Source organism: Telopea speciosissima, chromosome 4 (assembly GCF_018873765.1).
Source record: "Telopea speciosissima isolate NSW1024214 ecotype Mountain lineage chromosome 4, Tspe_v1, whole genome shotgun sequence".
Lineage (NCBI taxonomy): Eukaryota > Viridiplantae > Streptophyta > Magnoliopsida > Proteales > Proteaceae > Telopea > Telopea speciosissima.
This window is the reverse complement of record NC_057919.1, coordinates 20,828,856-20,856,152: the sequence shown is the minus strand read 5'-3', so window position 1 is coordinate 20,856,152 and position 27,297 is coordinate 20,828,856. Positions and strand designations below refer to the sequence as shown.

The 27,297-nt window shown below is 40.2% G+C and overlaps 3 protein-coding genes across 4 annotated transcripts in view; 1 reads left to right on the top strand and 2 right to left on the bottom strand.

The window, feature by feature from the left end:
• Nucleotides 1–252: 252 nt before the first annotated feature.
• On the top strand, nt 253–954 carry LOC122659064 (secreted RxLR effector protein 161-like). Its single transcript, XM_043854219.1, has 2 exons — nt 253–690; nt 733–954. The coding sequence occupies exons 1-2, from the start codon at nt 253–255 to the stop codon at nt 952–954; spliced, it is 660 nt and encodes a 219-aa protein (XP_043710154.1).
• Nucleotides 955–1,340: 386 nt separating this feature from the next.
• Nucleotides 1,341–22,198, bottom strand: LOC122660303 (GPI ethanolamine phosphate transferase 2). Of its 2 annotated transcripts, XR_006332664.1 has the most exons (9): nt 22,021–22,198; nt 8,674–8,770; nt 6,623–6,854; nt 6,423–6,516; nt 4,552–5,571; nt 2,758–2,850; nt 2,323–2,606; nt 1,458–1,657; nt 1,341–1,411 (listed from the first exon to the last, which is right to left on the bottom strand). XR_006332664.1 is itself a non-coding variant. In XM_043855547.1 (8 exons), exons 1-8 carry the CDS (start codon nt 22,141–22,143, stop codon nt 1,522–1,524), a joined length of 2,079 nt encoding a protein of 692 aa, XP_043711482.1. In that variant the 5' UTR covers nt 22,144–22,198; the 3' UTR covers nt 1,395–1,521. The 2 variants fall into 2 exon arrangements, 1 of the variants encoding a protein (XP_043711482.1); XM_043855547.1 differs by having other exon boundaries at nt 1,395–1,657.
• A 1,317-nt stretch (nt 22,199–23,515) lies between these two features.
• Nucleotides 23,516–27,297, bottom strand: part of LOC122659805 (kinesin-like protein KIN-14L) — a 114,018-nt gene continuing 110,236 nt past the window's right edge. The window contains exons 21-22 of the mRNA XM_043854938.1: nt 23,813–23,953; nt 23,516–23,725 (exon numbers count right to left, since the gene is read on the bottom strand). Of these exons, the coding sequence (XP_043710873.1) occupies nt 23,531–23,725; nt 23,813–23,953 (336 nt within the window). The 3' untranslated portion in view covers nt 23,516–23,530. The remainder of the gene's footprint in view (nt 23,726–23,812; nt 23,954–27,297) is intronic.

The following is a 27,297-nucleotide window of genomic DNA, read 5'->3' as shown; positions in this document are numbered from 1 at the left end:
AATTCGAAAGTGGTGGTGATGATAGTTTATGTGGATGACATTATTATATCTGGTAATGATGCTTCTGGTGTTGCCCAAGTTAAAGCATATCTTCATCAACACTTTCAGATGAAGGACTTGGGAGTTCTCAAGTATTTTCTTAGTATTGAGGTTTTGCGAAGCAAGAAAGGTATTAGCCTATCTCAAAGGAAATATGTTCTTGACCTTCTGACTGACATTGGACTGCTTGCTTCCAAACCAGCAGATACTCCCATGGATCCCCATCAGAAACTTGGGTCCATTGAGGGTAAGGATTTTTCAGATGTTCATCGATATAGAAGATTAGTTGGCAAACTCATTTACCTTACAGTCACTCGTCCGGATATATCCTTTGTTGTAGGGGTTATTAGTCAATTTATGCAGTGTCCAAAGAAAATTCATTGGGATGTTGCTTGCCATATATTGCGCTATCTGAAGAGTGCTACTAGTAAAGGTCTAATTTATCGACCTAATCAGAATGCTAATCTTGTTGGGTTTTCTGATGCTGATTGGGTAGGTGCTGATGGTGATAGGAGTTCTACTACTGGCTTTTCTACCTTCGTGGGTGGTAATTTGGTCACATGGAAAAGCAAGAAACAAACAACTGTTGCTCGATCAAGTGCTGAAGCTAAATATCGAGCAATGGCACATACTACAGCTGAATTGATGTGGGTAAAATCCTTGCTCTAAGAATTGGGATTTCCCATCACTCAGCCTAAGCAAATGTTTTGTGAAAAGCAAGCTGCCATCTATATTGCAAATAATCCTGTATTTCATGAAAGGACCAAGCACATTGAGGTTGATTGTCACTTTGTTCGGGATGCTGTTATGAAGAAGTTAATTGCTACTCCGTTTGTCTCTACTACCAATCAACTTGGTGACATGTTTACAAAGGCTCTATTTGGACCTGTTTTCGTCGAAGTTGTACCAAGCTGAGTCTAGGTGATTTGTACGCTCCAGCTTGAGGGGGAGTGTTGAAGTACTGTTCACATGAACAGTGATTTGGTTGATATGTGTATCTTCTATTTTCCTAGTCCTAGTTGGAGTCCTAGATTTTAATTATGTCAAGTCCTAATTCTACTGTGAGTTGTTAGTCTTAGTTTCAGTTTGAGTTGTTAGTTCTAGTTCTAGTTTTATTTCATGGTTCTTTTTCTATTGTAACTTGGAATCCTATCATGATTAGGAGTTCCCCTTTCTATTGTAATTTGAGATTATAAATACAAGCATTATGAGGGAGACTGATCCATTGAACAGTTCTCTCCTCTTCCTCATCTTCTTCCTCCATTCTCGGTTTTGGTTTTCTTCATCTATACTCTGTTACACTCTTCAATGCGATTACAGTTGCTTGGCATCATAGCAGACAAAATACATGGTCATAAAGAATGAAGAATAGCCTAAAATTTAAGATAATTATCAAAAGATGACTTTAAGCTTTCAAAATTTGTGTAAAACAGAATACTAGTAACTTGTACACCAATGCAACAATGGATGCTCAGTTTCTTGTCACCTTGGGTTCCTAATGCTGCCATTGCTATTTCTCATCAATAACGCAAACACCAGACATTTATAAATCCCAGTTGCAGCTACTGCTGTCACCCCAGCATAGACACTTGCAGTGGTAGCACAAACATACAAGTACCTGTAAGAGGAAGAATGGCAGAATTCTTAGTAAAGAAAAGTGCCAGAATCCAGATAGATATCCAGTAATGCCAGTCATGAAATTGTTGCTCTCTTAGGACAATATCAAACTATCAGGACTGATTGTTATGATCTGATTGGCAAACTATGCAGTTAAATAGCTCTCCACAGTTTCTGTCTGTAAGGAATGCCATATTTCTGATATATGGTAACTATTTAGAGGGCGGACCTCGGCGCAGCGGTAAGGTTGCTCCATTGCGACCATTCACATTATTTACCCTTCCCAGACCCCACAGTGGCAGGATCCTCGTGCACTTGGTACACCTTTTTTTTGGGGTAACTATTTAGCCTGATTTAGACTTGTGGGTGTTGGACATCCAATCGGGAAGTAGAAAAGGGGTGGAGAAAACCAGTCATTTGGACATCTATCATGCAGTCACAGACAGCTATCCAGTAAAATATATATGCACTACTGTGTTTGGGGAAAATTTTCCTCCACCATGGGTGAAGGAAAAAGTACACCCATCTAGGGTCATTATTTCTCTGCCCCCTACTAGATTAACAGTCGAAACTACCCCTCCCCTCATAATGATGCCTATCAGTCGTGGGATTCTCCTTCATCGTGGGTGAAGGGAAATTGGGTCCATTGTATTTTATAAGACTTACTTGGGTGAAAATACGCTCCAAACAAATAAGTGATTCCTCATCAGCAGCAAAACGACAGTGAACGTGGTTAACAGAATTGAATTCAAACTCAGGGGAACAAGCGAAGGGAACGCAATGGTACTAAGGAGCAAATGTCCCATATCTGCATCCTGTGAGACTGATAGATTCCTCATGTCCTTCATGGAGGTATGCATCACCATGCTTAGGAGAAGTAACAGTGGAGATGCAAAAGTAATCATGAACATTAAGATGCCAGCAAATAAAGTAGAATGACTGGAAAGGCCCTGGTTACCATTTAAAGAATTGTCAGTCACTAGCAATGCTATTGTTTCTGGAACTAAAAACAGAATTGCTGAAACTATGACCACAGTACTACACAGTAGAAAAAAGAAAAAGAAAAAGAAAAAAATTAAGTTGAGTGGAAAGATGAATTACAATGAAAGCTCCAGCAACATCAATAGTAGCTAGAGTATTGCTGTTTCCAAGACCAAAATGGCCTGCCATACCCAAAAAGTATAATGCAGCAACCTATAGAGTACCAAATAAAGTCCGAGTGTCAGTACCTGAAATACTGCAACTGCATCAACATAAATATATTTAAGGCAAAACCCAGGCAACCACACCAATATGGAGGCAGTACGCTATAGACAATAACCTGCTGGAAGATCTATAATTCAGCAAGTTCCACTTGTAAATAAAGCTTACATATATCTAGCCTTCTGCCTGGATGTCCAGCTGTCTACTTCTCCCCAACTTAAATAACACAACTACAACAAGATGTTGAATTTTAAACTATTTACTGACAAGACACCTACCAAAAGATGACCCAATTAAAATTAAATACATAGAACATACCAGGTCCATGTCTGGTCAGAACAGACATAATTACATAGCTGTGACATGACTCATTAATAAACCATCAAACAATAGGGTTACAGTAAGTCTACCTCACCAAAGCTAAAGCCAAAAGACTTGTCTTTGTGCATGTATGGCCCACATCTGCTACCCAGTTCCCCATATGGGGCTCCACAGCATCTTAAGAATGCCAGATTAAAAATAATGGCCTTAGAATTTTAATGTCTTGATGCCTTCTCTCATAAACCTTGAGTCCATGATCTCAATCAACAGAATGACCCAGAACATGTGTGTGCTTTCTAATCATACATGGAAAGATATGCATGATTTCCATAATCATACATGGAAACAACCTGTACACCATTTCCCAAAGCATCAGGTCCAAGTCCAACCAATATAGTGAATTTAACTAGGACCACATAAAGATCGCATTTATTCGTTGCTGGGGTCTAATGCAGATTGTACTGCATCATATCCTTCCCAACCTTCATAAATGTCAACCACTATCAGTCACAATCAGGAAAGACCTTGTTCACCCCACCTTTGTACAACTTCATTCACCAGATAGATATATATTGCATTCTTTATTTAAGGCATTTCTGTAATTCTAGAATCATCCTTGTTGGACCCTTCATCTGTCACATGTTAATATGACCTCATATAGCACCCATGACGGTTTTCAGTCAATGTATTCCTTCATTTCCTTCTCGTAGACACCCAAATGGTGGGCTACATTATCCTATGGTTCTAGCAGTCTTACCCCGGACCAGCATAACGTGCCTTGTTGATTTTCTGAAGTTTTGGAATTCCAAAACTTCCTTTTGGTTTTTTACTTAAATTTTACCTTCGTAAAAATAAGCAAAATTTGGAAAGTTGTTGCCAGGTAGTCTGCTGAATTATAAATTTTGAGTAACAAGTGCCCCCCTCATGTGGTATATTGGGTGTTTTATGACTTGTGATTGATTGGGTAGAACTAAAACAGCTAATCCCGTATGCAACCCTATTAATCATACTTTAGGTCCATAAAAGTGACATATTACATTGAAAACCCATGGGATCAAAGGCCCAACATGTATATAACCAACCCTAGACTTATTCCTAATAAAACAAGCTTATTTCGGTGATGAATCTGCATTGTTTTCTGTACTTAAAATTATTAGCTTACCTCGTCCAACATTTTGTTTTTTCCTATTTGCCAACCAATGTATAGTAGTAATACAGTCATATATTACCATCAAAACTTTATCCAAAGGGTTTGAGCTTCACATTTGCACCAAGTGATGCAGGGGAAAAGGGAAAGAAAGAAAGAAGAGCCTCTCATCAAGAATTACTGCATTTAAGAGGCAAAAGAAGAAACAGGGATTTCATATTTACCTCAACCCACAACTTGTGCTGTATACCACCAGTTGAAAAATAAACCAAGCTGGACAGGGTTTGCAAGAAAATTAATAATATAGGCAAAGCATTTATTGGCTGTTGTAGTAGCAGCTGCAGAAGGCACCAAGATGCTGTGTATGCCAATCCAGTCAAGTATGAAGAATATATTAATTCGATCAAAGGAGACCCGATTCCATTAGCAATGGAAAAGTAATTCATCAGACAAGGTTTTCCATTTGATCGGGTCTTAGAGATTGAGTAATACATAACCCATGGTGAGGCTACAGCAGTCACTATCACTGTCACACCAAGGCTTGCATATACTATCTGAGCTATTGAAGTGTTATTGTAGCCAGATGCAGCAAACATATGATCCTGATATTCCATGGTGTGCAACAATACCAACAATCCAGATATAAGAAACATGGCTTGGACTACAAGAATAAAACCTCTCTTTGATCTTAATGAATATAGAAGAAATGACCACAAGCTGATAATAGCTAGTATTGACGCTATCTGGATGGATTTTATGCTGTGAGAGCCAGCCTGCTCAAGCCATTTTGAAATGTCAGGGAGATGAGTCCAGTTCACGCCACCTTGATGCCAGCCTCTCAAAATCCTTCCACAAATGAGCACCAAAATGACAGATGACGCCCGAGAATAGTTGCTGCAGTTTTTTCCATTGAACACATTAAGTATAAATGGAGCTGGTCCTGCCGGAACAGATTGGATTGTTCTACGGAGAAATATCAAATACAATGTGGATGTCATAAAATGCCATATATATTGCTCTTCTTCTACCATAGAACTTGAGCCCATACCGAGAACAACGATCAAGATTGCACCTAAAACAAAAAGTTCATCTAAATCCCAGTTGTAGGTATATTTGTTTACATTAGGAAGATATTGCTTCTCTGCAAAGAACACCTGTTTGCACAACAAGAATAGAAGCCTCAACATTATCATAGATGATCCAAACATTGCTGCAACTCCAGATGTAAGTAAATTAAGAGGCTTCTGCAAAAGGATAAAACTGTAAGTATTTGACCGTGACCTGTTTATACAAAATAATAGCCTATTGAATGGCCATCTCTTCTACAAATTAAACAATATAATACACCATCTTTTATATCGGCGGGAAATTTATCATTAAAGAAAAGATTTAAGAATTGTGCACAATCTACAAAAATAATAATAATAATAATCAAAAGCCAAAACAAAAAGAATGCTCCTCAGAATTAAAAGTTGATACTCCTGAGAAACCAGCAATTTATGAGAAAATTAAAGAAAATAATAACACTGATTTTTAACAGCATTAGACCCTAGGCGATGCCTTGACAACCACAACTGCAGGGATAGTCATTAACCACGATAAGGGGGGTGTCCCTATCGTGGTGTGTGTTAGTGTTAAAGTTTGGTCTTATGTTTAATTGTTAGTCTTAGTTTCCTTGTGAAAGTCTACTTTTTGGTCTTAGTCTTGTACGAGGTTTACTCCTTATATGCTAATATAAATATATCATAGGCAGTCCACGATAGGTAGACTGATCCTATCATGTTCAGCAATCAGCACATCCTCTCTCTCTCTCTTCTATTTGCAGGTACTGGTTCCAGGTTCTAAGTTGGTTACAACGTTAACCTGAATGGTTGAGTAGTTCAACTGTCCGGGTCAAAACAGTCAACCCCCCATCCTCGTCCAAAAAGAAATCATGCCAGGTTGAGAGTCCAATCTTCTGGACTGGTAAGTCTTCAGGATAACTAATTAAAATCATTGTATTTGGAACTGCAAAGTAGCTCCTGGGTGGGAACTACCTCTTCATGGTAAGTTATTAAAATCAAACTAGATAATTGAGAAAAGACGTGATATTTACATCAGTGGCTCTGCGCGATAACCACTCACTTGCAATTCTTAAGAATTCATCATATGCTTTAACAGCATTCCTGAAGTCATCCCCATTAATTGACCTGCATAGGTATACAACACAGAGCAACACATGGTGTCAATAATATGTCAAACATAAATCTCCTCTATAAAGTCCAAGGTGAATTATGCAGACACCAGATACATTACCTAATAGTTTGGCCTTTCTTAGATTTCCAGGAACTATGGAGAACTGTAGCTTTTGAAAAGAAATGGCAAAACTTCTGCTCCACTTGCCCAACGCACTTGGTGAATTCAGATGACTGCTCATAACTGGAGTCATTACATGGAAAACTTTGTTGGGATAAACCAGATAATTGTGCCTGTAGTAATCTTAGTAGTTGCCAGGAATTCAACTCCAACGCTCTTAGCCATTGATCATCTGGGGTCCTCAAACAGCACAGTAAGAAATGTAGAAATGTAAGTTTCACCAAACCAAAAGGAAGTAAATTCAACTTATTTTAAGGACCTATCTTTTGGATCACCTTAAGTGCATGTGTTTGTGTGTGTCTGATAAGAAAAAAAAGAAATAGTCGATGAAAGATAGCCTTGTAGAAGAAGGTTGGGAAGTGAGAAACAAATTACAACTGGAGAACTAGCAATATTAGAGTGATGCAGAGAGGCCAAGATTCATGACCAAGCGAAATGATATAACATTGTGGAAGAGTTAAAGGTTTATGTACATAGAATTGATGGAACAGTTAGGCTTTTTAGTTGAAGAAATAGGGTACAGATTTAAAAGGCTGGACCACTGTCTGGGGTGTGAACTGTGAAGGCATCAATTGGGGGTATTAATGGGGATTAAGAAATTTTAAGCTGAGTTATGATAAGAGCAATTTTTTTCATTAACTCATTGTGTAAAATCAAATGCAAGAAATGTTTAATAACTTTATAGACTTCAGATCCAGATTCAATAATCTGACTCAAACCCCTAATAGATAATCCCATCAAAGAACTGAATTTATATTAGTATTCTAATCACAACACTACAAGATCAGACAATACACGAGATCTTGGGTTCTTTAGATAAGTAAACTGAAAAACTTTCCCTGTAACACAAAATCAAGTGAAATAGGGAATTAATGACATTCCAAACCTAAAAAGAAAAGCAGGAACAAAATCCTTATTCCAATTAAACTTTTTAAGAAAGAATTGTAGGAATAAAACCAAGAAACTAGGACTAAACCCAAAGAGAGAGAGAGAGAAAGAGAATTGAAGTAAGACACAACATCAAGCAAATATTATAAATCTGAAACAGAATCCTGTCCCTTGAGTCCACAAGACATCAAAAAATGTTTTGACAAACCACAGCTCGTGCAGCAAGGCAGTCCACCACTGTAGTTAGTGTTGGTCTTATTACTCTCTCTCTCTCTCATATATATATATTGTGAAAGAAGCAAGGGAAGCATCTTAATTCTCACATGATGTAACCTATATATGTACCACAAAAGGGAAAATCTGATTGTCCAAACACAGCTTTAGAGCTTATGCCACATGCTAACAGCATCAGGAAATAAAGGTAGGAAGATCACTTAGCAAGGTGGCAAATACAGAACAGAAACGAAGGATCACATGCATTATCGCAGATGTGAATCACGAATAAACATATCGCGGGGAGGGGGGGGGGGGGAGAGAGGACTGGCATTAAAATATGGTTTAGTTCTAATCAAATGGAATATGGAACATAATGCATAATCTTTTTTCATCAAGGATGAAATGGACTATTTGCAGCTCTTTGGAAATCAAAGATGATTGGTAGTCATAAGGAGGCTAAAAATTACAACTGTATCATTAATGAATGAGGTTTAAACTACTGAATTCTTAAAGTTTATGTTGATGTATACATTGACATTGCCATTCCCTAACTTTCAAGCTTTTAGGTGAAACGGTAGAGAACATGGTATCAAATCAGGGAGGTCAAGTGTCCGACTCCTGGGAAGTGCATCGGAAGAGTTTTCCCAACATCTCTTCTTCTCGGTGCCGCACGAAGGAAATGCTGTGTGAGCTCCACATGCAAGGACCATGGGATCTTGGCCTGTATGGGGAGTGTCGATGTATACATTAACGTTGCCTTTCCTAACAGTTCGAGCTTTTAGGTGAAACAGTAGTGAACAGTTTATTCATGTTATTTTACCTTTCTCTCACTGTATATCAAATTTCTCTCTTTACCATCAATGAAAGAAAAAAGGGAGAATAGATACCTGTCAAAGAACCAAAAACTTCAGGCATTAGGACACCAACATTGTTTTTTGGAATTGGAACACCAAAAAGAAGAGCTAATGTTGAAGCCATATCAACCTGGATGACCGCAATGAGAAGCAAGCATCAACTCAGTTCAATTTGAAAGTAAGGATAACAACAGCAACAATGAGATGACGATGATGAAAATGATGACGGTAAAATCACTAGAATAAAATGATACAAGACTTGAAGTTATACTCTTTCCAATTACCTCAAACAAGAGCTACAGGAAACCCCTCTCATAAGTCATAATAAAGTAAGCATAAGTTATGTTTTGCAGACTAGGGGTTTCAGTTTAGCTAGTAACTATTGTATCCGCCGCTGCAACATGGAAACAACTAACCATTTATGTTTCTGCTGCGAATTTGCCCTTATGCCCAGTAGATACCTTGTGGGCATCTTGTATGTGTTCCCCACTTCCCCCTTCCCAGTTGAAAATGATCTTACTGATTTACCCAACTTAGAAATGAATCCAAGAGCAATGATCCGATGGAAGCTGATTCCCTATGGTGTTTTCTGGGGTTTGAGGAAGGAAAGAACTACACTTATTTAGATTCTAAAACCAAGAGTCTACCTATGAAATGGGCTTGGGCGGAATAGGCTTTCAAGGCCTTCTTAGAGGTGATTATTGGTTGGGTTTTATTCATGATCTGCAAGCTGAGACCTGAGAGATATGATGCCTGCGCATCATTAGTGTTTAGTTTTGTTTTTTGCTTTTCCTGTAAATATCTTTGAAGACATCTAAATACAATTGTACATCTCGGTCATCTCCTCTTTACTTTTTATTAATAAATTTATCTACTTTGTCTATCAAAAAGAAGAAGAAAAAAAAAGTCCACCATGCTGTACAGGGCCATCCTATATGATAACCGATATTAACTTTAAACCTTGGTCAAAGATACCATCTCCCAAATGTCAATCAATGGTTGAATCTGATTGAGAAGGGCAATATCATCAGCACAACCCAGACCGTGGGCATAGCATGGAGGCACTGGAGTCACTAATGCTTCAAGTTCCAAAGCTTCCAAAAACCAGGAATATTCCGGATTTTACACATGAAATCCAAATTCTAAAATGCAAGGGTCATTTTTAAATTTGATTTTATTTGTTATTGGCCATTGGGTCACCTTTCCTCCACCAAACCTCTCTCTATATATAAGTGGGCTTATGCTCTTTCACATCCTCACAAGTTGCAATGAAATCAGAGTCATCAGCAATTTGAAATTTGAGTCTAAGAGTAGCCCTTTATTCTGCCCCAAGAGAAGGAGAGAAGGTGCTGCTTTGATTTGTGCTTGTCGTGGGTGAAGAAGAGGAAGAAGAAGAAAAGGGAAGAAAGACACAAAGATGGCAGCTGGTGGGAGGAGACGACGATCAACGGAGAAGGGAACTTTCCACCAAGGAGGCATTCAGGGCTGCCAACTTGGAAGAGGGAAGGGTGAAGGTAGGGATAGTGATAGCCTGATAGGGTTCGCTCATTCATTTGATGTTACAAGGTTCTATATCTCGGGTTTCGTCCTGGTTTCGACCAGGCTGAAACCGAGATATGGTCGAAACCTGAAACTTTTTCCCAGCCAACTCGAGACTGGTTTCGAGACCCAGAAATGGTTTTCTAGGTCTGATTTTTTTGTGTACAGCCTATTTTTGACATTCCAAACACAATTCATGAACTATTTTCACACAAAAAAAAACATTCAAAATGGTACTTGTGGTTATTGACCCAAGTTTACTAGTGTACGCTGAAGGATACACTAAATCAGGTATTACAAATACTTAGTTCAGTTAAAATACAAGAACACTGAATAAAACATGGCATCCAAATAAAAACAAAGTTGCTCAACAGTCAACACTTGTTTAATTCCATGCGGAGTTTCTTGGTGAGTGCAATCCACAAGCAACGTACCACTGAATATTCGGAGTCGTTCCTCTGAATGTACCACATATGTATCCAACAGTGTTGTACAAAAATTTGATTTTTGGAACAAAAATCCTATTACCTTTCAAAAGAGAGGTTCACACACTGGTAGAAGTCGGTTAATATAGGTTGTAGATGCACCAAACGAAGGAAGTATGCGAAGAAATCCACACTTGAAGGCCAAACTCCCACTCCTGTGTCAAAACCTGCGACTTCTGCACTGTCTCGATCGAAACTTGCAAGATATCACAAGTTTAGATCAAAACATGTGATATTTAAACTTTGGTTTGGTTTGGTTCAACTGGTCAAAACCTTTGACGAGTCGAACCAACCAAAACCTAGAACTTTTTAAACTCCCACTAAGTTTCGTCTCGGTTTCGTAAGGAGATATCTCAGTGGTTTCGGTTGGTTTCGACCATTTCCATGCACTGTTATCTTCTCCCCCAGTCACAGTAATCAACGTGTAGCGAAAGTGCAGTAGATACGACTGGCCTTAAACGACAAAGGGTTCTATTTTCTGTAAATATATAATACATTTTTTTATGAATAAATATTCATTACCAAAGGAAGGAAAATACAGGGAAACCCCAAAAGAAGGGGGTGAAGGAGAAAGAAACAATGGTACAATACAAAGGGCAAACCACACCCCTAGGGGGGGATGGGGGGATGAAGCATGGAAGAGGGAGGCCCTAAGAGACAACAATATGCCTATTCCTTGGGGTGCTAACACAACTAGAGGTGACCCCTGAAACTTTGCTTTTGACATCAAAAGGAGATGGAATCCCAAATCTGATGAAAAGATCTTGAATTGGATGTCCTCTTAAGATTGCGCTCCATCCAAATATGGGAGACGACCGCTCTGAAGGCAGCTTCCCAATCATTTTTTTTTTTTTTACATTAATTAAATAAACATTTTTTTAATTAAATAATATCTATTACATGAATAATATGTGTTTATAAGGGTTTGTATAAAATACACATTTTTCCCATATCAAAAATCGGAAAGAAAAAAATATTGAATCAAATGGCATGGAACGCATATAAAACATGTATTTACCATAGTTCGAAAACTCGTTTCGTTTCGGTGTTTCGGGCTGACTGAAATATCCGAAATTTTGTATTTTTCTGTTATGTTTTGGTAGGTCATTTCGGTGGGTTTTAGACCAAGTTAAGGCCTGAAACTTCATGGAAACCCTATTTTAGGCTATATAAACACATTTAAATGTTCGAATTACAAAAATAGTCACCCAAAGTGGTGTTTTGGATTTGCACCATTGATTGGCAATGTACAGTCTAATCTTAATGTATAACTTAGTTAATTACACATACACATTGTTTAAGACTTTAAGTACTAGAGGACATAATAAAATAATGATTAATAAGCAATTTAAACAAGTAAATTGACTTGGAAGTTGGAAACATAAAGTGAATGACTCATAAGTCATAACTTAAGTCATAATATTAAGTACAATAAGTAAATAACAAGTTAAGAAGATGATATCAATATGACAATATCCCCAATATTCCAATACAAGTCAAGTAGTCATCTAGTGACTCAAATGTTTACAAATATTCTAATAATAATTACTCCGACGTCCAGGATCGACCCCATTCATAGTCCGATGGAGCCGACGTGCATTGTTCTCTGACTGTAGGACAAATGAATGCCACATCATAGTATGGGAGAAGAAACGACCAAGACTAACGAGGAGAAAAAAACCCAAGAAAACCAGAGCTTGTCAAGTCTCGGTCGAAATTTCGACCGAGACTAACGAGTTTTGGTATTTATAAAGCTACTTTTGAAAAAAGAATCTCGATATCTCGCGAGATTTTGATTTTGTCTCGAGATATCGCGAGATGGTCAAAATTTCGACCGAGTTTTTGCATTTTGTTTATTCGAACTTGTGTTTCGTTTCGGTCAGGTCGAGATACTCCAAATATTCGAGACCTCGACCGAGATTTCGCGAGATTTAGTACTATGGTATTTACTATGCTCAGAATACAATGTCTATACAAAGACCCAGAAGGAAAGAATTCACAAATGGAAAGCTATCAAAATAAGATTCCAAATGGCCTTCTATAGAAAAGTACTTGATGATGCAGATAAATCACAGATGTGGGCTTATTTTAGTAGGAAAAAGCTATTGTAATATGGGATAAAGGGTATTTTTGACCATGTACCTATTCTAGAATGTTCCTCATATTATTATAAATAAATAGAGGCTGTGATCGTAGAGTCACAAGCTATTTTCCCATTCTCAACATGTTTTTTTTTTTTTTGGGTGAATAAAGAATTCAATACCAAGGAAAGAAAGAAAACAAGGGCCCCCAAAGGGGGTTACAAAAGCCCATGGCTAAACCAAACTTCAGCTAGAGGCAGCTGCAGCAGAGAAAGAAACATTAGGGACACCCCAGGAGACAACAATAAGTCTATTCCTTGGGGAGTCATTACAAAAGGAATAGGGTGCTGACAATAATTTGGAGGAGATTTCAAAGGAAATGGAATCCCAAATCTATTGATAAGAACGAGAATTGGAGGTCCATTTCCTGATATTTCGCTCCATCCATATGTGGTTTAGAGCAGCACAGAAAGCCATCTTCCCAACAGTGTCGCAAATAGTGGACCCTCCGAAGGTCATATCAACCCAAATCCATTCTCCAGAGAAAGGAAGAATTCTTCTTTGAGCAGGCCAGCACTTGGACAGAATACCTTTCCAGATGGCTTTGGAAGTAGGGCACTCAAAGAACATGTGATCTGAGTCTTCAAAGTTGTTCCAGCAAAGGCAGCAAGCAGCTGGAACTTGGATGTGACGCCTGCAAAGGAAAGCTTGAGTAGGAAGACAGTTGTTGAAGACTCTCCAAGCAGTGAAGCAGTGGCGAGGAATGTGATGCTTGAACCAAAGGAGCTTCCTCCAACCAGCCATCGAGCCTTTGAAGCGGATAAGGTTCCAAGCAGCCTTGGAAGAGAAGTTCAGAGATCCATCTGCTGTCCAAGAGACACAGTCACCCCTGGAAGGGGGCCTTCTTTGGATGGTCTGAAGATCATCCCAAAGAAGAGAGAGAGGCTGAGAAGAGGTTGTGGGAGGGGTCCAGTCATTGTGATGAATAATGTCCGCAACAAGCGCCATCCTATGAAGACCTGAAGTATAAATCATCCTAGGCGTGACCAGATGCAAAAGAATCCCTCTAGGGTGCCAGTGGTCCAACCAAAGGAAGGTGGAGAGGCCATCTCCAATACGGGATTGGATGAAAGGAAGGACTAACTGTCGGTACTCCAGGATCTTGTGCCAAACCCAGGAAGCATTAGAAGAGACAGAAGCAGTCCAGATGGAGTCTTGCCGAAGAAGACCCGAATAAATCCAGTCAACCCAAATGCTCTTCTGCTTTGAAGCTATCTTCCAGATCAACTTGATAATACCAGCCTTGTTGACTTCTTTGATTCTTCTAATGCCCAGTCCTCCTTCCTTTTTTGGGAGGCACACGGAAGCCCAAGAAGTGGGATGGAGGAATCTGGTGGCTGCAGCTCCTTTCCAAAGAAAAGAAGCACGTAAAGATTCCAAGGACTTGATGGTAGCTTGCGGGAGCCCGTAGATACCAGACCAGTAGATATAAGAAGCCTCCAAGACAGATCTGATAAGAACCAGCCTACCTGCATAGGATAGAAGCTTGCCTTTCCACAACTGCAATCTTTTCCTCATGAGGTCCAACATGGGAGTACAATGGTGAGCAGTGAGCCTAGCCAGGATTAAAGGAAGGCCAAGATACTTGACAGGGAGGTGCCCCTCTTGGAAGCCTGATTTGAGAAGGAAATCCACTTTGTGAAGCTCCGAAAGACCCGCAAAGAAGATAAGGGACTTGGAGGGGTTGATGCGAAGATCCGAAAGCTCATGAAATTGCTGCAGGCAAAGCATAATGCACTCAAGGGAGGCAATGGAGGCCTTTGAGAAGATCATCAAGTCATCAACAAAAGCAAGGTGGGTAAGCTTTAAAGCTTTACACTTCGGCATAGGAGAAATGAGTTGCTGGTCAGTACAGGTCTGAATTTGCCTAGAAAGAACTTCCAAAGCCAAGGTGAACAAGGGGATAGAGGGCAGCCTTGCCTAATCCCCATAGACGCACCAAAGAACCCCGCAAGACTGCCATTGATAAAAACCGAGAACTTTGGGGAGGAGATACAACAGCTGATCCAGTGAACAAAAGGCATTGGGAAACCCATCTTGAGCATGACTTGAGAGATGTAATCCCACCATAAAGAATCAAAGGCCTTGTGAATGTCGATCTTCAGAAGGATGGCCGGGCCATGATTTTTCTTGTCAAAGCCTCTAACTATATCATTGCAGAGCAGAATATTGTCAGAGATGTTCCTTCCAGGAATGAAAGCAGATTGGTTATCATTGACCAACAAATCCACAACAGACTTGAGTCTTCTGGCTAAGATCTTAGCAATAAATTTGTGGAGGATATTGCATAAGGCTATGGGCCTGAAGTCCTTTATAGCTGAAGCACCATCCTTTTTGGGGATGAGGCAGAGAAAAGTGTGGTTGACTCCTTTGATCTGGCTGGGATTGAAGAAGAAGCTTTCAATGGCTGCAATGAGATCCACTTTGATAATGTCCTAGGTAGCAAGAAAGAACCCCATGCTGAAACCATCAGGGCCTGGAGCCCCCAACACTTTAAGAGAATGAATAGCTTCCAAAATCTCCTCTTCTTTGGGGATAGCGCTCAAGACATCTATGTGGCTGGTAGGAAGGAACTTGTTGAGCAAGTGGCTTTGCAGAGGAGCAGCTCCCAACAAAGGAGTATTGAAGATGCCCTCAAAATGCTGAACAGCCAAATCCTTTATGTCCTTGACAGTTGTAGCCACAAAGCCATCAGAGGAAGTGAGTTGAGAGATGGAGTTTGCATTGACATTGGCCTTGACTGAACGATGGAAGAAAGCAGAATTTGAATCCCCCAAATCTAGCCATTTGATCCTAGACTTCTGCTTGAGGAAGCTTTCTTCACAGGAGAGCAAGGAAGTGAGCTCAGCTGAAATGGTCTTCTCGGCATCAGCAAGAGTAACATTATGCATATCAGCCTGCAGCTGAAACTGAACAGAGGCCAGCCTCTCTTTGCAATCAGTAACTTGAATAGAGATGTCACCAAATGTACTCCTATTCCAAAGCTTAAGAGCTTCCTTGACATTGCGAAGCTTTCTGGAGAAGGCTATAAGGGGGGTGGAGAAAGCATGCACAGGTTTAGACCAAGCATTCATAACCGTGGGTAAGAAAGAGGAGTGGGAAGACCACATGTCAAAATACTTGAAAGGCTTGGGCCCAAAGGAGGTGTAAGGCTGGATGGCAAGGGCTATGGGGGAGTGGTCAGAGATGTCTGGGTTATCAAAGGTAGCCTGGGAGGAGGGGAAGGAGGTGAGCCAATCTTCATTGACTAAAACACGGTCCAGCTTGCAACTGATACGATGGCTACCAGATCTTTTGTTGCTCCAAGTGAGGGAAACCTGTCCACCTGAGATCATTGACTCCAATGTCATCAATGCAAGCATTGAAATTGTCCATAGCCTCCAAATCAAGGTGATTGCCTCCTTGCTTTTCATAGCTGAACTGAATAACATTGAAGTCACCCCCCAAACCCCAAGGGAGAGCTCCAATACTGCTGGCAGTGGCACGCAAGTCATCCTAGAGAAGAGTTCTTTGGATGGGGTAGTTGAGAGCATAGATAGCAGTGAAGAGAAACGAAGCATGGCTTAAGGGATCAGAGAAGCTAAGGTGAATGAATTGGGAGGAAGAAGAAAGGAGGGAGATGGAAATTTTTTTAGGATCCCAAATAACCCAGATAAGACCATTCGGGTGGGAGGAATAGTTGGAAATAACGGACCAACCTGGAGCAATAGACAAAAGGATTTTTGCAGAGCTTTCTTCCTTGATATGAGTTTCAAGGAGGCAACAGAAAGCAGAGCGAGAAGAGCGAATTCTGGAGCGAACAGAGGCTTGCTTCGAGGCAGAGTTAAGGCCTCGGGTATTCCAAATGAGGCTTTGGATCATTGAGACAAAGGGAGGAGGGGCAGGGGGGACTCCAAGAGTCGAGACATAACAGACCGAGATCTGGTGGCGCTACGGTGCCTCCGCTTGTATGAGCAGTGGCAGGAATTTTTGCTGGAGTTGCGATGAGGCTGAGCAGCAGGGGTTTCGGGTGAAGGAGAAGAAGGAAGAGGGTTTTGGGGCAGGGATGGGTTAGAGAGAAAACCCGACCTGAAAACTTGAGGGGTTAAGTGATGGGTTGTGGGGTTGGATGGCCCAGTAGCCAAAGGGTTTAAGTTGGGCTGGGCCAAAGCAGAGGGGGCTTCGTTCAAAAGCCTCAAGGCGATGACGTCATCACTGGTGAGCCCCAAGGATGACAAAGGGAGGAAGCCTGACGTGGAGCTTATCTCTAAAAGGCCAAGCAGAGGCTAAGCTCGAGATAAAGTCGTTGAATCAGTGGGGTGCAAAGGGAGACCTCTCAGGGGGCACAGCGATGGCAGAGCTGCAAGAGCGGTGGCAGGGACAGTAGGAGAGCTGGAAATGGGAAGTTCAGAGCTTGGATCTTCCGACATCCTTGATCTGCTGCGAGGCAAGACGTCAAAGGGGAGCTTTTCGGGACAATCGAGGATCTCAGTATCATCGCCATCAGCCAAAAGGCTGAATCTGTTTTGGGACAGAGCAGACTGCAGAGGGATCCTGTTAGAGTCATCGCTGCCAGTCGTCTACGATGCCGGAGCTTGCAGAGGGTTCCGGTGGTTTGACCTGTGTCTTCTTCTACCCCTGGACCTGCGCCGATGATGGAGAGAGTTTTGTTGCAGAGGATGCATCTCTCGAGCAGCCGAAGAAGGAGCAGTAGCAGGCGGAGCTTCGACAGCATCAACACCATCAGAGGGCTCTACTAAAGGAGGGGATCAAAGCTTGGAGTCGTGACCGAAAGTTTTGCATACAGAACAGTGTGGTGGCTTCCAATCATAGTGTATTTCTTGTTTAAAGGAGTAATCATCTCCTTCCGTGACAGTGATGAAAGTTGGAAGCTCGTCATGCGCAGACACTTCCACACAAAGCCTAGCATAAGCCAGACGGTCCTTGCGTCTAGTTCTCACATCGGAGAAAAGAGGTTTGCCCAAGACAGATCCCAGAGAGCTAAGTCCATCTGTGCACCAGTAGTGGAGGGGTAGCCCAGGCAAAGTGATCCAAAGGGGGATTGAAGAAAGGTCGAGATGCCTCAGTTGCAGGTGAGGATGCCACCGCCGGAGAAAAATTGGCTTCTTGCCAATGAGCCAGGGGCCTCCTTCTAATGCTCGAATTTTGTCTTCAGCAGCAAAGAACTTGAAAAGGAAGAAGCCGTTATCAAGCAGAGAAACATCCAGGGCTCCAAGAGGCCTCCACTGCTTGGAAAGGGGCCTTTGACAATGTGGAAAGGTGGACGAGAGCCAAGGAAATTACCAACCAAACTGTTTTCCCAAAGCTTAACTTCAAATTCCAGGACAGCATCAGGGCAAATGGCCACCTTGTTCGAGCCAACCAAGGTAGGAGAAACAAAATGGAGAGGAAGGCCATCCGAAGAGGAAGCAGAAGCAGGTTTGAAAAAAGAAGTCCAAGGAGCATTAGAAGGAGCCGGAGAAAGGTGGGTGGGAGGCAGGGGAGGAAGGACCAGGAGAGGTTAGAGAGGGGGGGGGAGAAGGGGCAAAGTTGCGAGGGGAGGGCAGCATCTTAGAAGGAGAAGCAGCCGGAGACAGAGCCCTTCAGGCCAGCCAAGAGGGCCGACAGGGACACAGGCGGGGGGTCCATGTCATGTCCGGGTTACCCTCTTCCAAAAATCAACTATATTAAAGTTCAACCCTCCCAAATGGGCAGATGGGAGTGATTCTCAACATGTTATCAGAGCTAGGATCTACATCGGGATCCTAACCTTAATGCCAACCATCCCGAAACCCTATAACTCTCTCCTTTTCTCTCTTTCTCGTTTTCTGAGCCTGCATTCCCCCACTAAGCACCGCCGCCACCCACTCTCTCCCTTTTGGTGTCTCCAAGCACCGTCACCACAACCACACCCTGTCGGAGGCTCTCTCTCTCTCTCTCTCTCTCTCTCTCTCGTGACTCCTTCTCACCCTTCCGCCTTTTTTCTGTCTCACCCTTGGTAGTGACTTATCTCCCACCAAGGGACCTTATACTTGCAATAGTTTAAATCCCTTTTTCGTTGGATTTGTTGACGCTTTACTTCAGGATCCCTTACGGGTATTGATGATTTGTTGCTTGACCGACCAGCAACTATGATTGATTCTCATGGTTCGAGAACTCGCGAGATCTCGCCGAGTTTCTCGGTATTTCAAAAAATCGAGTCGAAACCACATAAGTTTTTTTTTTTTTGAAAGCTTTCCAACAAATCAAGATTGCTTAAATCTGATTTATATTGAAGGAGTTATGTACCGGTCAAACTTAATTCGGTGTGCGCGAATGCTGTCAAAATCGCTCTGAATGAAAAAATATTTTTGGACATCAAAACAAATGAATATTTTATTGCACTTTTGAATTTTAGCAATGTTTTACTATATTAAGATTTATGGAATTTTTTGATTTGAGAAAAACCCCAGCATTAGAACATTGAAAATTGCACCTACGGCCGAAAATCCAGTTTTTGTTCTTGAACTGGGGGGTTGACTTTTTTTCCTTTTGGAATTTTATTTTTTAACTATTTTTATTAGATTCAAATAGGGGGGTATTTTGCTTATTTATGAATAATATCTTAAGTAAATGAAATACAAATAAGTGTGTTTGTCCTGTGTCTGTCCTTCTTTCCCACTAACTGAAACTCCTATTTGGACTTTGTTTTTGTAAAATCTGATAGTGCCATTGTGTTTAAATAGCCTAAAATAGGCTGAATACCAAGTTTCAGACCCAAACTAGGAATAAAACCCACCGAGATGAGGCTTCGAGTCCAGAAAAAAAAAAAAGTGCACCAACTCGGCGAGATCTCGACTCGACTCGGTTTTTCAAGGGTCCGAGTTGGCACCGAGACCCAAGTTTTCGAACCTTGGTCGCCACTTCATCAAGGAAAAGTAAGAGCAAGGAGTTGTTTGTGTCCCTTTCATTCAGTCCAGTGATCAATTAGCCGATATTCTCACTAAGGGAACTAGAAGCAAGAGATTTTGTTCTATAGGTAGCAAGTTGGGTATGTTTGACATTTATGCACCAACTTGAGGGGGAGTTGTAATATGGGTTCAAGGGTATTTTTGTCATAGTGGTATTTCTGACCTTGTATCTATTCTAGAATGTTCCTCATATTATTATAAATAAAGCGAGGCTGTGATCGTAGAGTCACAAGCCATTTTCCCATTCTAAACAAAAGCCTTGGGTTGTGCTTTTAATCCAATGTGTTTTCATTGTAATAGGCCATTTTAATGGGCCTATAATATGGGTAGAGGATAGGCATACGGGATTAGTTAAGTAAGGGTCTTTATTTCTTTATTTTAATTGTTATTAAATGTTTCAGTTAGGCAGGATTAGGATTCTATTAGTCTGATCCTGTTTTAAGTCAGTTTTCTTCATTATTTTAGTTTCCTAGTCAATTTAGGTTACCTTATTAGTTAAGGATTGGGTTAGGTCTTTCCTTTTTAGTGTTTGAATCTGTCTTTGAGTCTTCTACATAAGTTTGTAAGGAGGACCAGTAGTGTACAGGAAATTGATGAATAAATTTTGGCTTTTACCTTTGGTTCTGTGGTGTTTCAGAATGCTCTTCCTTGAGTAAATCAATGTGTGATAGTGGTGAATCCAATCAACGCCTTGTGGTGGAAGCCTAGGTGGTATTGCTCTTTTCTTGTCTTCTCTAAGGTACTGATCTGTTCTTACATTCCCTGCTATTCTATTCTTTTGATTTCTTCTCAAGATATCAAATTTTTGTTCTGTCAAATTCTGCAATTGATTCTCAGTTCTGTTTAAAAGAAAAAGCTATCCTATTCATACTAGGATTGTTGGAATCTAGACTTCTAAAAGTCTGATTCGTGTTCTGATTTCAGAAAAATCTTTATGGTTGATATTCTAAAATCTAAATACTATTCTGTTATCAGTTTTTGAATCCGCTGCGTGAATGATACAATCCTGCTCCAAGTGGGAATCAATTCTTGCTATTTTGAAGACTATTCTATAACTGATATTAATTGTTCAGTTACGCCTGAATTCAATAGCGTATATCAAGTTTCTGTTGGGCATATCAAATCTGTAATCTGATCAGTCATACGACTCGTAGTTTGACTGATTTTGACCGATCCTAGCTCCCCTAGGACTTGTCCATATCAGCAGATCTGACCATTGGATCTAGCTGAGTTTTTCAGAATTGTTTCTACCCAACAAAAGAGGCCCTCGACCAGACTTATATGCTGATCTGATTTGTTGATCTTGGTTTATGCATTTTCTCTCGTAACTGGATATTTTCACTCGGTATACGACCCTGTGTCGGTACTGATTTTACTTATAAATCAGAACCACATTACTTGATGTCGCAACATATTTAAAATATAGGACAAGATGAATAAGGAATGGGTTTCCTAAATCTTCAAACACCCAAAAGTAAGGTCTCATTTTCTTTTCTTGGCTCTGAAGTGATGCCCTCTCCACTCTTTCAAGTTAATAGTATTTTTTTTTTTTAAATAAATAGAAGCTTACCAGGACTAGGTTGTTGCCCTGCATGTCTAGCATTATAGGGCCTATAGGCAACACCGCTAAGTGCCAACTCCTAAGAAGGAAATTTTGCAGGTTTTGAAATCATTGGGTTAGAACATAAATTTGCAGATGATTAGACACAATTTGGTTCGGCAAAAATTCGGACCAAATACAAATTCGTTTGGAAATTTTACGAAGTTTTGAGGGTCCACAAATAGTTCACAAATAATTTGGCCAAAAGAATTTGGATCCCCAAAATTCAATCCTTGAGAATAATTTGGGAACAGAATTATTTGGTTTGAAAATTTCAAAATTATTACAAAAATTCAGTAAAATATTTAAGAAAATGGATGAAAACAAAGAAATATTTTTAAAAATTCAGTAGAATAATTAAGAAAATATACCGATTTTTATTCCAAATTTTCAAACATAAACAATTAATTCCTGCATTAATCTGAATCCAACTTTTCCCATAGCCCTCTTTTTTTACCATATCAAATTGGCAAAATGAATTAAACCCAAATTATTTTCCTTCCGAATTTGTCGACTATGGATTTGACATATATTGTGGGTTTTCTGTCTTTGGATATCTGAAAATGGCATGGACGGTTCAGAATTTTCATTGTCTACAAGCAGAAGTTAGAAAACATGTTCAAAAAATAAAAAGAAAGTAAGAGATTTGTCATAATATACTGCATGCAATCTGATGGTCCAATAACCTGAGAAGCTGCATTTTGAGTCGCTGATGTATAAGTTAAGATCTTTGATTTCAGACCAATAAAAAGAGCCAAGGAGTCAGTTTCTTCATAGGAGGATCCTCCATGATTCCCATTTTCAGTCATCCCATGGTCACTGACGACAAGCTACAAAGGAATTTAAAATAGAGACAATCTGTTCAGTAATATGAACCCTTCAATTAAACCAAGTTGCAGAAGCAGCAATGGAAGGTCATCAAAAGAAATGAAAGTCATCTTGTTGAAGAAGATAATCAGGGTAATACAGGAGGAAAGCTGTAACGAACAAGAATGTAAAAGCAGGTGGTAGGCTGTTTAGACAATGCAGGTAAATTTGACATCAATAAACCTGATACCACCATGCAAAACAAAATTCATCTACCACTCCCTAAATCAGAGTAACTAAAGCAAGAGGCACATGCAAGGAACCAAGTCCTCCCAGCATCTAAAGCACAAACCAAGACACACGTCTAACTGAAGCAAGAGCAATTTTTTGAATAAATATATAAAAGTTCAAACAAAATGAAATAATGCATGATACAAAATGGATATCCCACCCCCCCCCCAACATATAACACAGTATTACCATAACCTCACCCCATTATAGAAAAATTATAAGCAATTCGCAACTAGTACATAACTAGAGGGCGGGCTTTGGTGCAATGGTTTCATTTCCAATCTATAATACTTGGTTGTTAGTTATCAGTTATCACAACTTCAAAACTGTGGTTACTGCTTTACCGCTGGTTTAGTAGACACTAGACAGATTGTTAATTTCATGCTCTGAGTATCATCTTGGCTCATTAATTGATCTGGCTGATATATTATGTTGGTTAGAGGCATAAGATGGTCTTTAATGTGATTGTCAATTCGATATATACAAGGTTTAAAGTATCCGCTGATACAGACTGATACATATCGGAATCGACTCGACCAATACAAACCGATACAATACAATACAGACCGATACATACATTAAAGTTTTTGCGAGAGTATCGGTATGTATCGGCCGATACGGCTTGACACATACCGATACAACTCGATACAGGTCGATACCAACCAATACACGTTGATACAGGCATTAAATGCCCATGTGACTATCAGACTATGATTTTTGTTTTTGAGATCAGTGATTGAAGAAAATTTCATAGAAAAAGGTAAGTTTCAGAAAAACTTGATCTTTGTGGTTAATCATGGTTTTTAATCCTTTTTTTTTTGTTCTAAATCGGTAGATTTAGATAAAACTAAGTTTGTTGATGCATCATACTTGATCATTTGCATGGATTTGTAATAAAATTGATGAAAGTCTCTTGTCTCATTATACGCTGTTCTCCATTTTAGTGTTTATGCATTATACATGTTATTTATTGTTTATTTATATTGTTTTTTGCTCCAAAAGTATATTTCCATGTGTATCTTGACCATTTCCATGCGTATCTTTGCATTACTTACTCATCAACCTGTTGTACCTAAGGATATAAAGAATTACTTGCAATCAAACATCTCCAGTTGCAAAATACAAGAGGCATACCTCGACCACACTACGAGCATTAGCAATTTGTCTCTGGGCACAAGGATGATCAATCTCAAGAAGAGAAGGCATCTGCCCTGCAAGATCATGTAGAGATGCAAGTAAGGCCTTCTTCTTACTTTTGCCTAGTGAGTTTACAGAGGCCTGTCTGATTATGTCCTGTTTACATAAAAGACTCATAAGAAAGATGATCTGTAATTTGAGTTTACAAAAAACAAAAAACACCAACTTATGTAAAGTAGAAACCTTGACTCGGTTCAATATGCCATCAAGGGATATAAGAGAGGCCAACCGTGCATCTTCTGCTGCAGTGGAAGGATTTTGAATAGGTGAACCACCTTCTCCTACCATTAGTAAAGCTGCATCACTTCGCATCTGTTCCAGAATCTGCTAATAGAAAATATTGTCATGTTCCATGGCTGTAGATTTTGCACTCATTTTAGGTGATATGTTCCATAGTTGTGATGAAAAAAATCTTCGACAACCAAATCTTCAATTAGCTAATGCACTGAGGCTTTTAGGATTAAATCAATTCTCAGCATCATCAACGCACTTAGGAATTGAGCAAGAGATAGGAAAAAGAAGAATGAATGAACAAATGAATTGAAATCACCTTAGGGTTGATAATGTTAATATGGTTTAGACAGATTTTTCACATTAAGAACTAGACATCCCACATTTACAAGCTGATAACAGCAAGAGATGGAATTTTTCTCTCCAATGCAGGATGTACAGCAGGCTGAACACATTCCTCCGCCCTAGGCCATTGACATTAGTTCAGACTCTACCCTTGGCCACCTTTTTCAGGCCAGCTCCAGGTCACACTCTTCAACTGTAAAGCTTAAAGTAATCCCCGTATTTTGCGACCTCATGGATCTCCCATGGTCAATGAGATTGTTAGATTTGCCAATAGCTTTACTTTTAGTGGGATTCATTTCTGATAGGAATTAAATCGATAAAATAGACATTTCATCTTGATTGGTAATATTAAAAGAAGATAAAGAAAAAGAACATCGCTGTGGGGTTGGGCAGGTAGGAGTGAGCATAGTTCAAAAACTCGTAGTTCGGTCAGACCGAAATTAGCGAAGTTTCGACCAAAACAGGGCATTTTTCTTTGAGTTTTGCTTGGCTATTTCGGGGAGGGGGGTTTACAAACGGTCGAAATGATTGAAATTTCGAAGAAACAGTGCATGAAATTCATGAAATTTCAACCAAAATTATGTTGCTTCTGGGTGTTTCACCTCTTGCATGTCGAAACTAGTGAAATTGTACCAAGATTTTGGCGAAATTTTGAACTATGGAAGTGAAAGAGAAACAAAAGAGATCCACCACCCAAACAAAGACCAGAAGTCCAGAAGCAGAGAAAGTCAAGGAAAATCAACATTCCAACTCCTTAAAAGAAAGCCAACAACAAAAACAAACATACAAAACCACCTCCATCCTTCATCACTAGATATCCTAACTCCTAAAAATAACACCAGCAGCCTTTGAAGAAAAGATCAACAGAGCTTCAAATACAAGCAAGTGGAGTTAGTTGCTTAAAAGCATTGGCGCTTCCAGCATTTCCCATCAACAAGAACATATTGTTGCCACTCAACCACTAACTTCTTTTGTAAGATGTTCAACGCATGCTTAGGTTTTCTTTATTCTCTGTTATTGAACCAGATTGCTTTCTTTGGTCTCCTGCAATGGATTGGTCTCATTCATATTGGAACCAAGCTGCTGATCTGCAGGTAAATCCCGTTGAGCGCAGCCGATTAAACCCGCAGAGAAATTGACCTCTTGATGATGCATGGTTTTCTACTTCCAATTCAGTATTCATTTCCATAACTGTCATGGTGCCAAGGCGAGGCAAGGCGGTGGCCAAGCGCCGTGGTGCCTTGTTTCCTACGCGTTACTTTGGCGTGCTGTTGTCCCTCTAAAATATAGGGGGAAGTACCTTAATTCAATGATTCCATTATAAGAATTTTCATTGGGGGTCTATAATTTTGGCTGTGTGCTCTCATACTAATGAAAGACTAGAACCAGAATAGGTCTAATCCCAGACAGGATCAAATAGAAAATCTCCAAAGAACAAGAAAGAGAGCAATGGGATCCCAAAGAGAACAATGGAATCTCAAATTGGTTGGAGAATGTTGAGAATGGAAAAATGGCTTGTGTCTTGTCGATCAAAGCCCCTCTTTTTTTGGTGAAGATCAAAGCCCCTCTTTATTTATAATAATATGAGGAACATTCTAGAATAGGTACAAGGACAGAATTACCCTTATGACAAAACTACCCTTGAACCAGTATCACAACACTTCCCCTCAAGTGGGTGCATAGATGTCAAACATGCCTAACTTGTGGCTGTCAATCTCAACGTGCTTGGTTCGATGATGTTGAACTGGGTTATATGCAATACTTATTGCTGATTTACTGTCACAATAAAATCGCATAGGAAATTCAACATTCAAACACAAGTCTTCAAGGAGTCCCTTAAGCCATAGAAGTTCTCATATCCCATGAGCCATTGCCCAAAACTCAGCTTCCGCACTAGATCAGGCAACAATAACCTGAGGTAGATCTTCTGTCATTTGGACAGCCTGCCCAGTTAGCATCGGGGAAAGCCTCAACCCGTAAATAGTTTTGAGGAGAGAAGAGTATGCATTTCCCGGGGGAGGACTTCAAGTATCTCAATATCCTATACACAACCTCCAGATGAGTGGAATGAGGATCATGCATGTATTGGCAGACTACACTTATAGCAAATGCTATATCAGACCTGGTGTGAGACAAATAAATAAGACGTCCAACCAGCCTTTGATAACTGCCCTTATCCACTGGTTCTCCATCCTTACTCTTCAAATGAGTATTAGGTTCTGTTTAACAGCAAAAACCCATTTGCAGCCAACAGGTTTCTTTCCTGGAGGAAGAGGCACTAAACCCCATCTGTCATTTTTTTTAGGCCACACATCTCCTCATTCATTGCTTCATTCCTCCTCAAATTTGCTAATGCCTCCTGCCAGGTGTTAGGGATAGAAACAGAGGATAAGGACGAAACAAATGCATGGAAAGAAGGAGAAAGAGAATACTATGAAACAAAGTTTGAAATAGGGTGCTTAGTACAGGTTCTCTGTGGCTTACGAATAGCAATGGTTAGGTCCAAAGTAGGATCAAGATCAAACTTACCAGGAGGAGAACTTGGAACAAGTAGTGCCGATTGCGTGGGAGCAGTGGTGGTGGTTCTTTTATGCCATGTTACAAGAGAAAAAATCTTCAAGGTACAGGGCTGTTCCTCAGGCTCCCCTTGAAGTAAAGGCAGCTCTTGTTCCCCCTAAATTAAAGGCTGCTCTTGCTCTGCTCCGGTTATACCATCCTCAAGTTCTATGGATGTCTCTTCCACTGTAGGCACAAAAACACCCACCAATGGTTCAACGAGAGACACCTCTTCACTTACTGACTCCCCCCGAAGAAGTTCTTGGTTAGAATAATAAGCCTCAGATTCTCGAAAAACTACATCCATGGTTACCAGTAATTTCTGGGTAGGTGGGTGATAACACATATACCCCTTCAAGGTGGCAGAGTAACCTAAAAAATTGCAGCGAAGCCCTTTGGGATCAAACTTCCCACTAACATGGTGATTTCTAGCAAAAACCATAACCAAACACCTTTGGTGGCACAACACATGATGAAGACCCCAATAAGACCTCAAGAGGACAGCGAGCTGCAACTGCAAGTACTCGTGACGGCAA

Bases quoted from the DNA above. Each gene is read 5' to 3' on its own strand.
- LOC122660303 (XM_043855547.1), bottom strand. From the start codon at position 22,143: ATGACTGAAAATGGGAATCATGGAGGATCCTCCTATGAAGAAACTGAC. The intron at 6,855-8,673 runs GTATCTATTCTC...TGAGGACCCCAG, and splicing joins AGTTTTTGGTTCTTTGACAG to ATGATCAATGGCTAAGAGCG. The intron at 1,658-2,322 runs GTAAGTCTTATA...TTCCTCTTACAG, and splicing joins TGGAGCGTATTTTCACCCAA to GTACTTGTATGTTTGTGCTA.
- LOC122659064 (XM_043854219.1), top strand. From the start codon at position 253: ATGGATCCCCATCAGAAACTTGGGTCCATTGAGGGTAAGGATTTTTCA. The intron at 691-732 runs GTAAAATCCTTG...CCCATCACTCAG, and splicing joins CTACAGCTGAATTGATGTGG to CCTAAGCAAATGTTTTGTGA.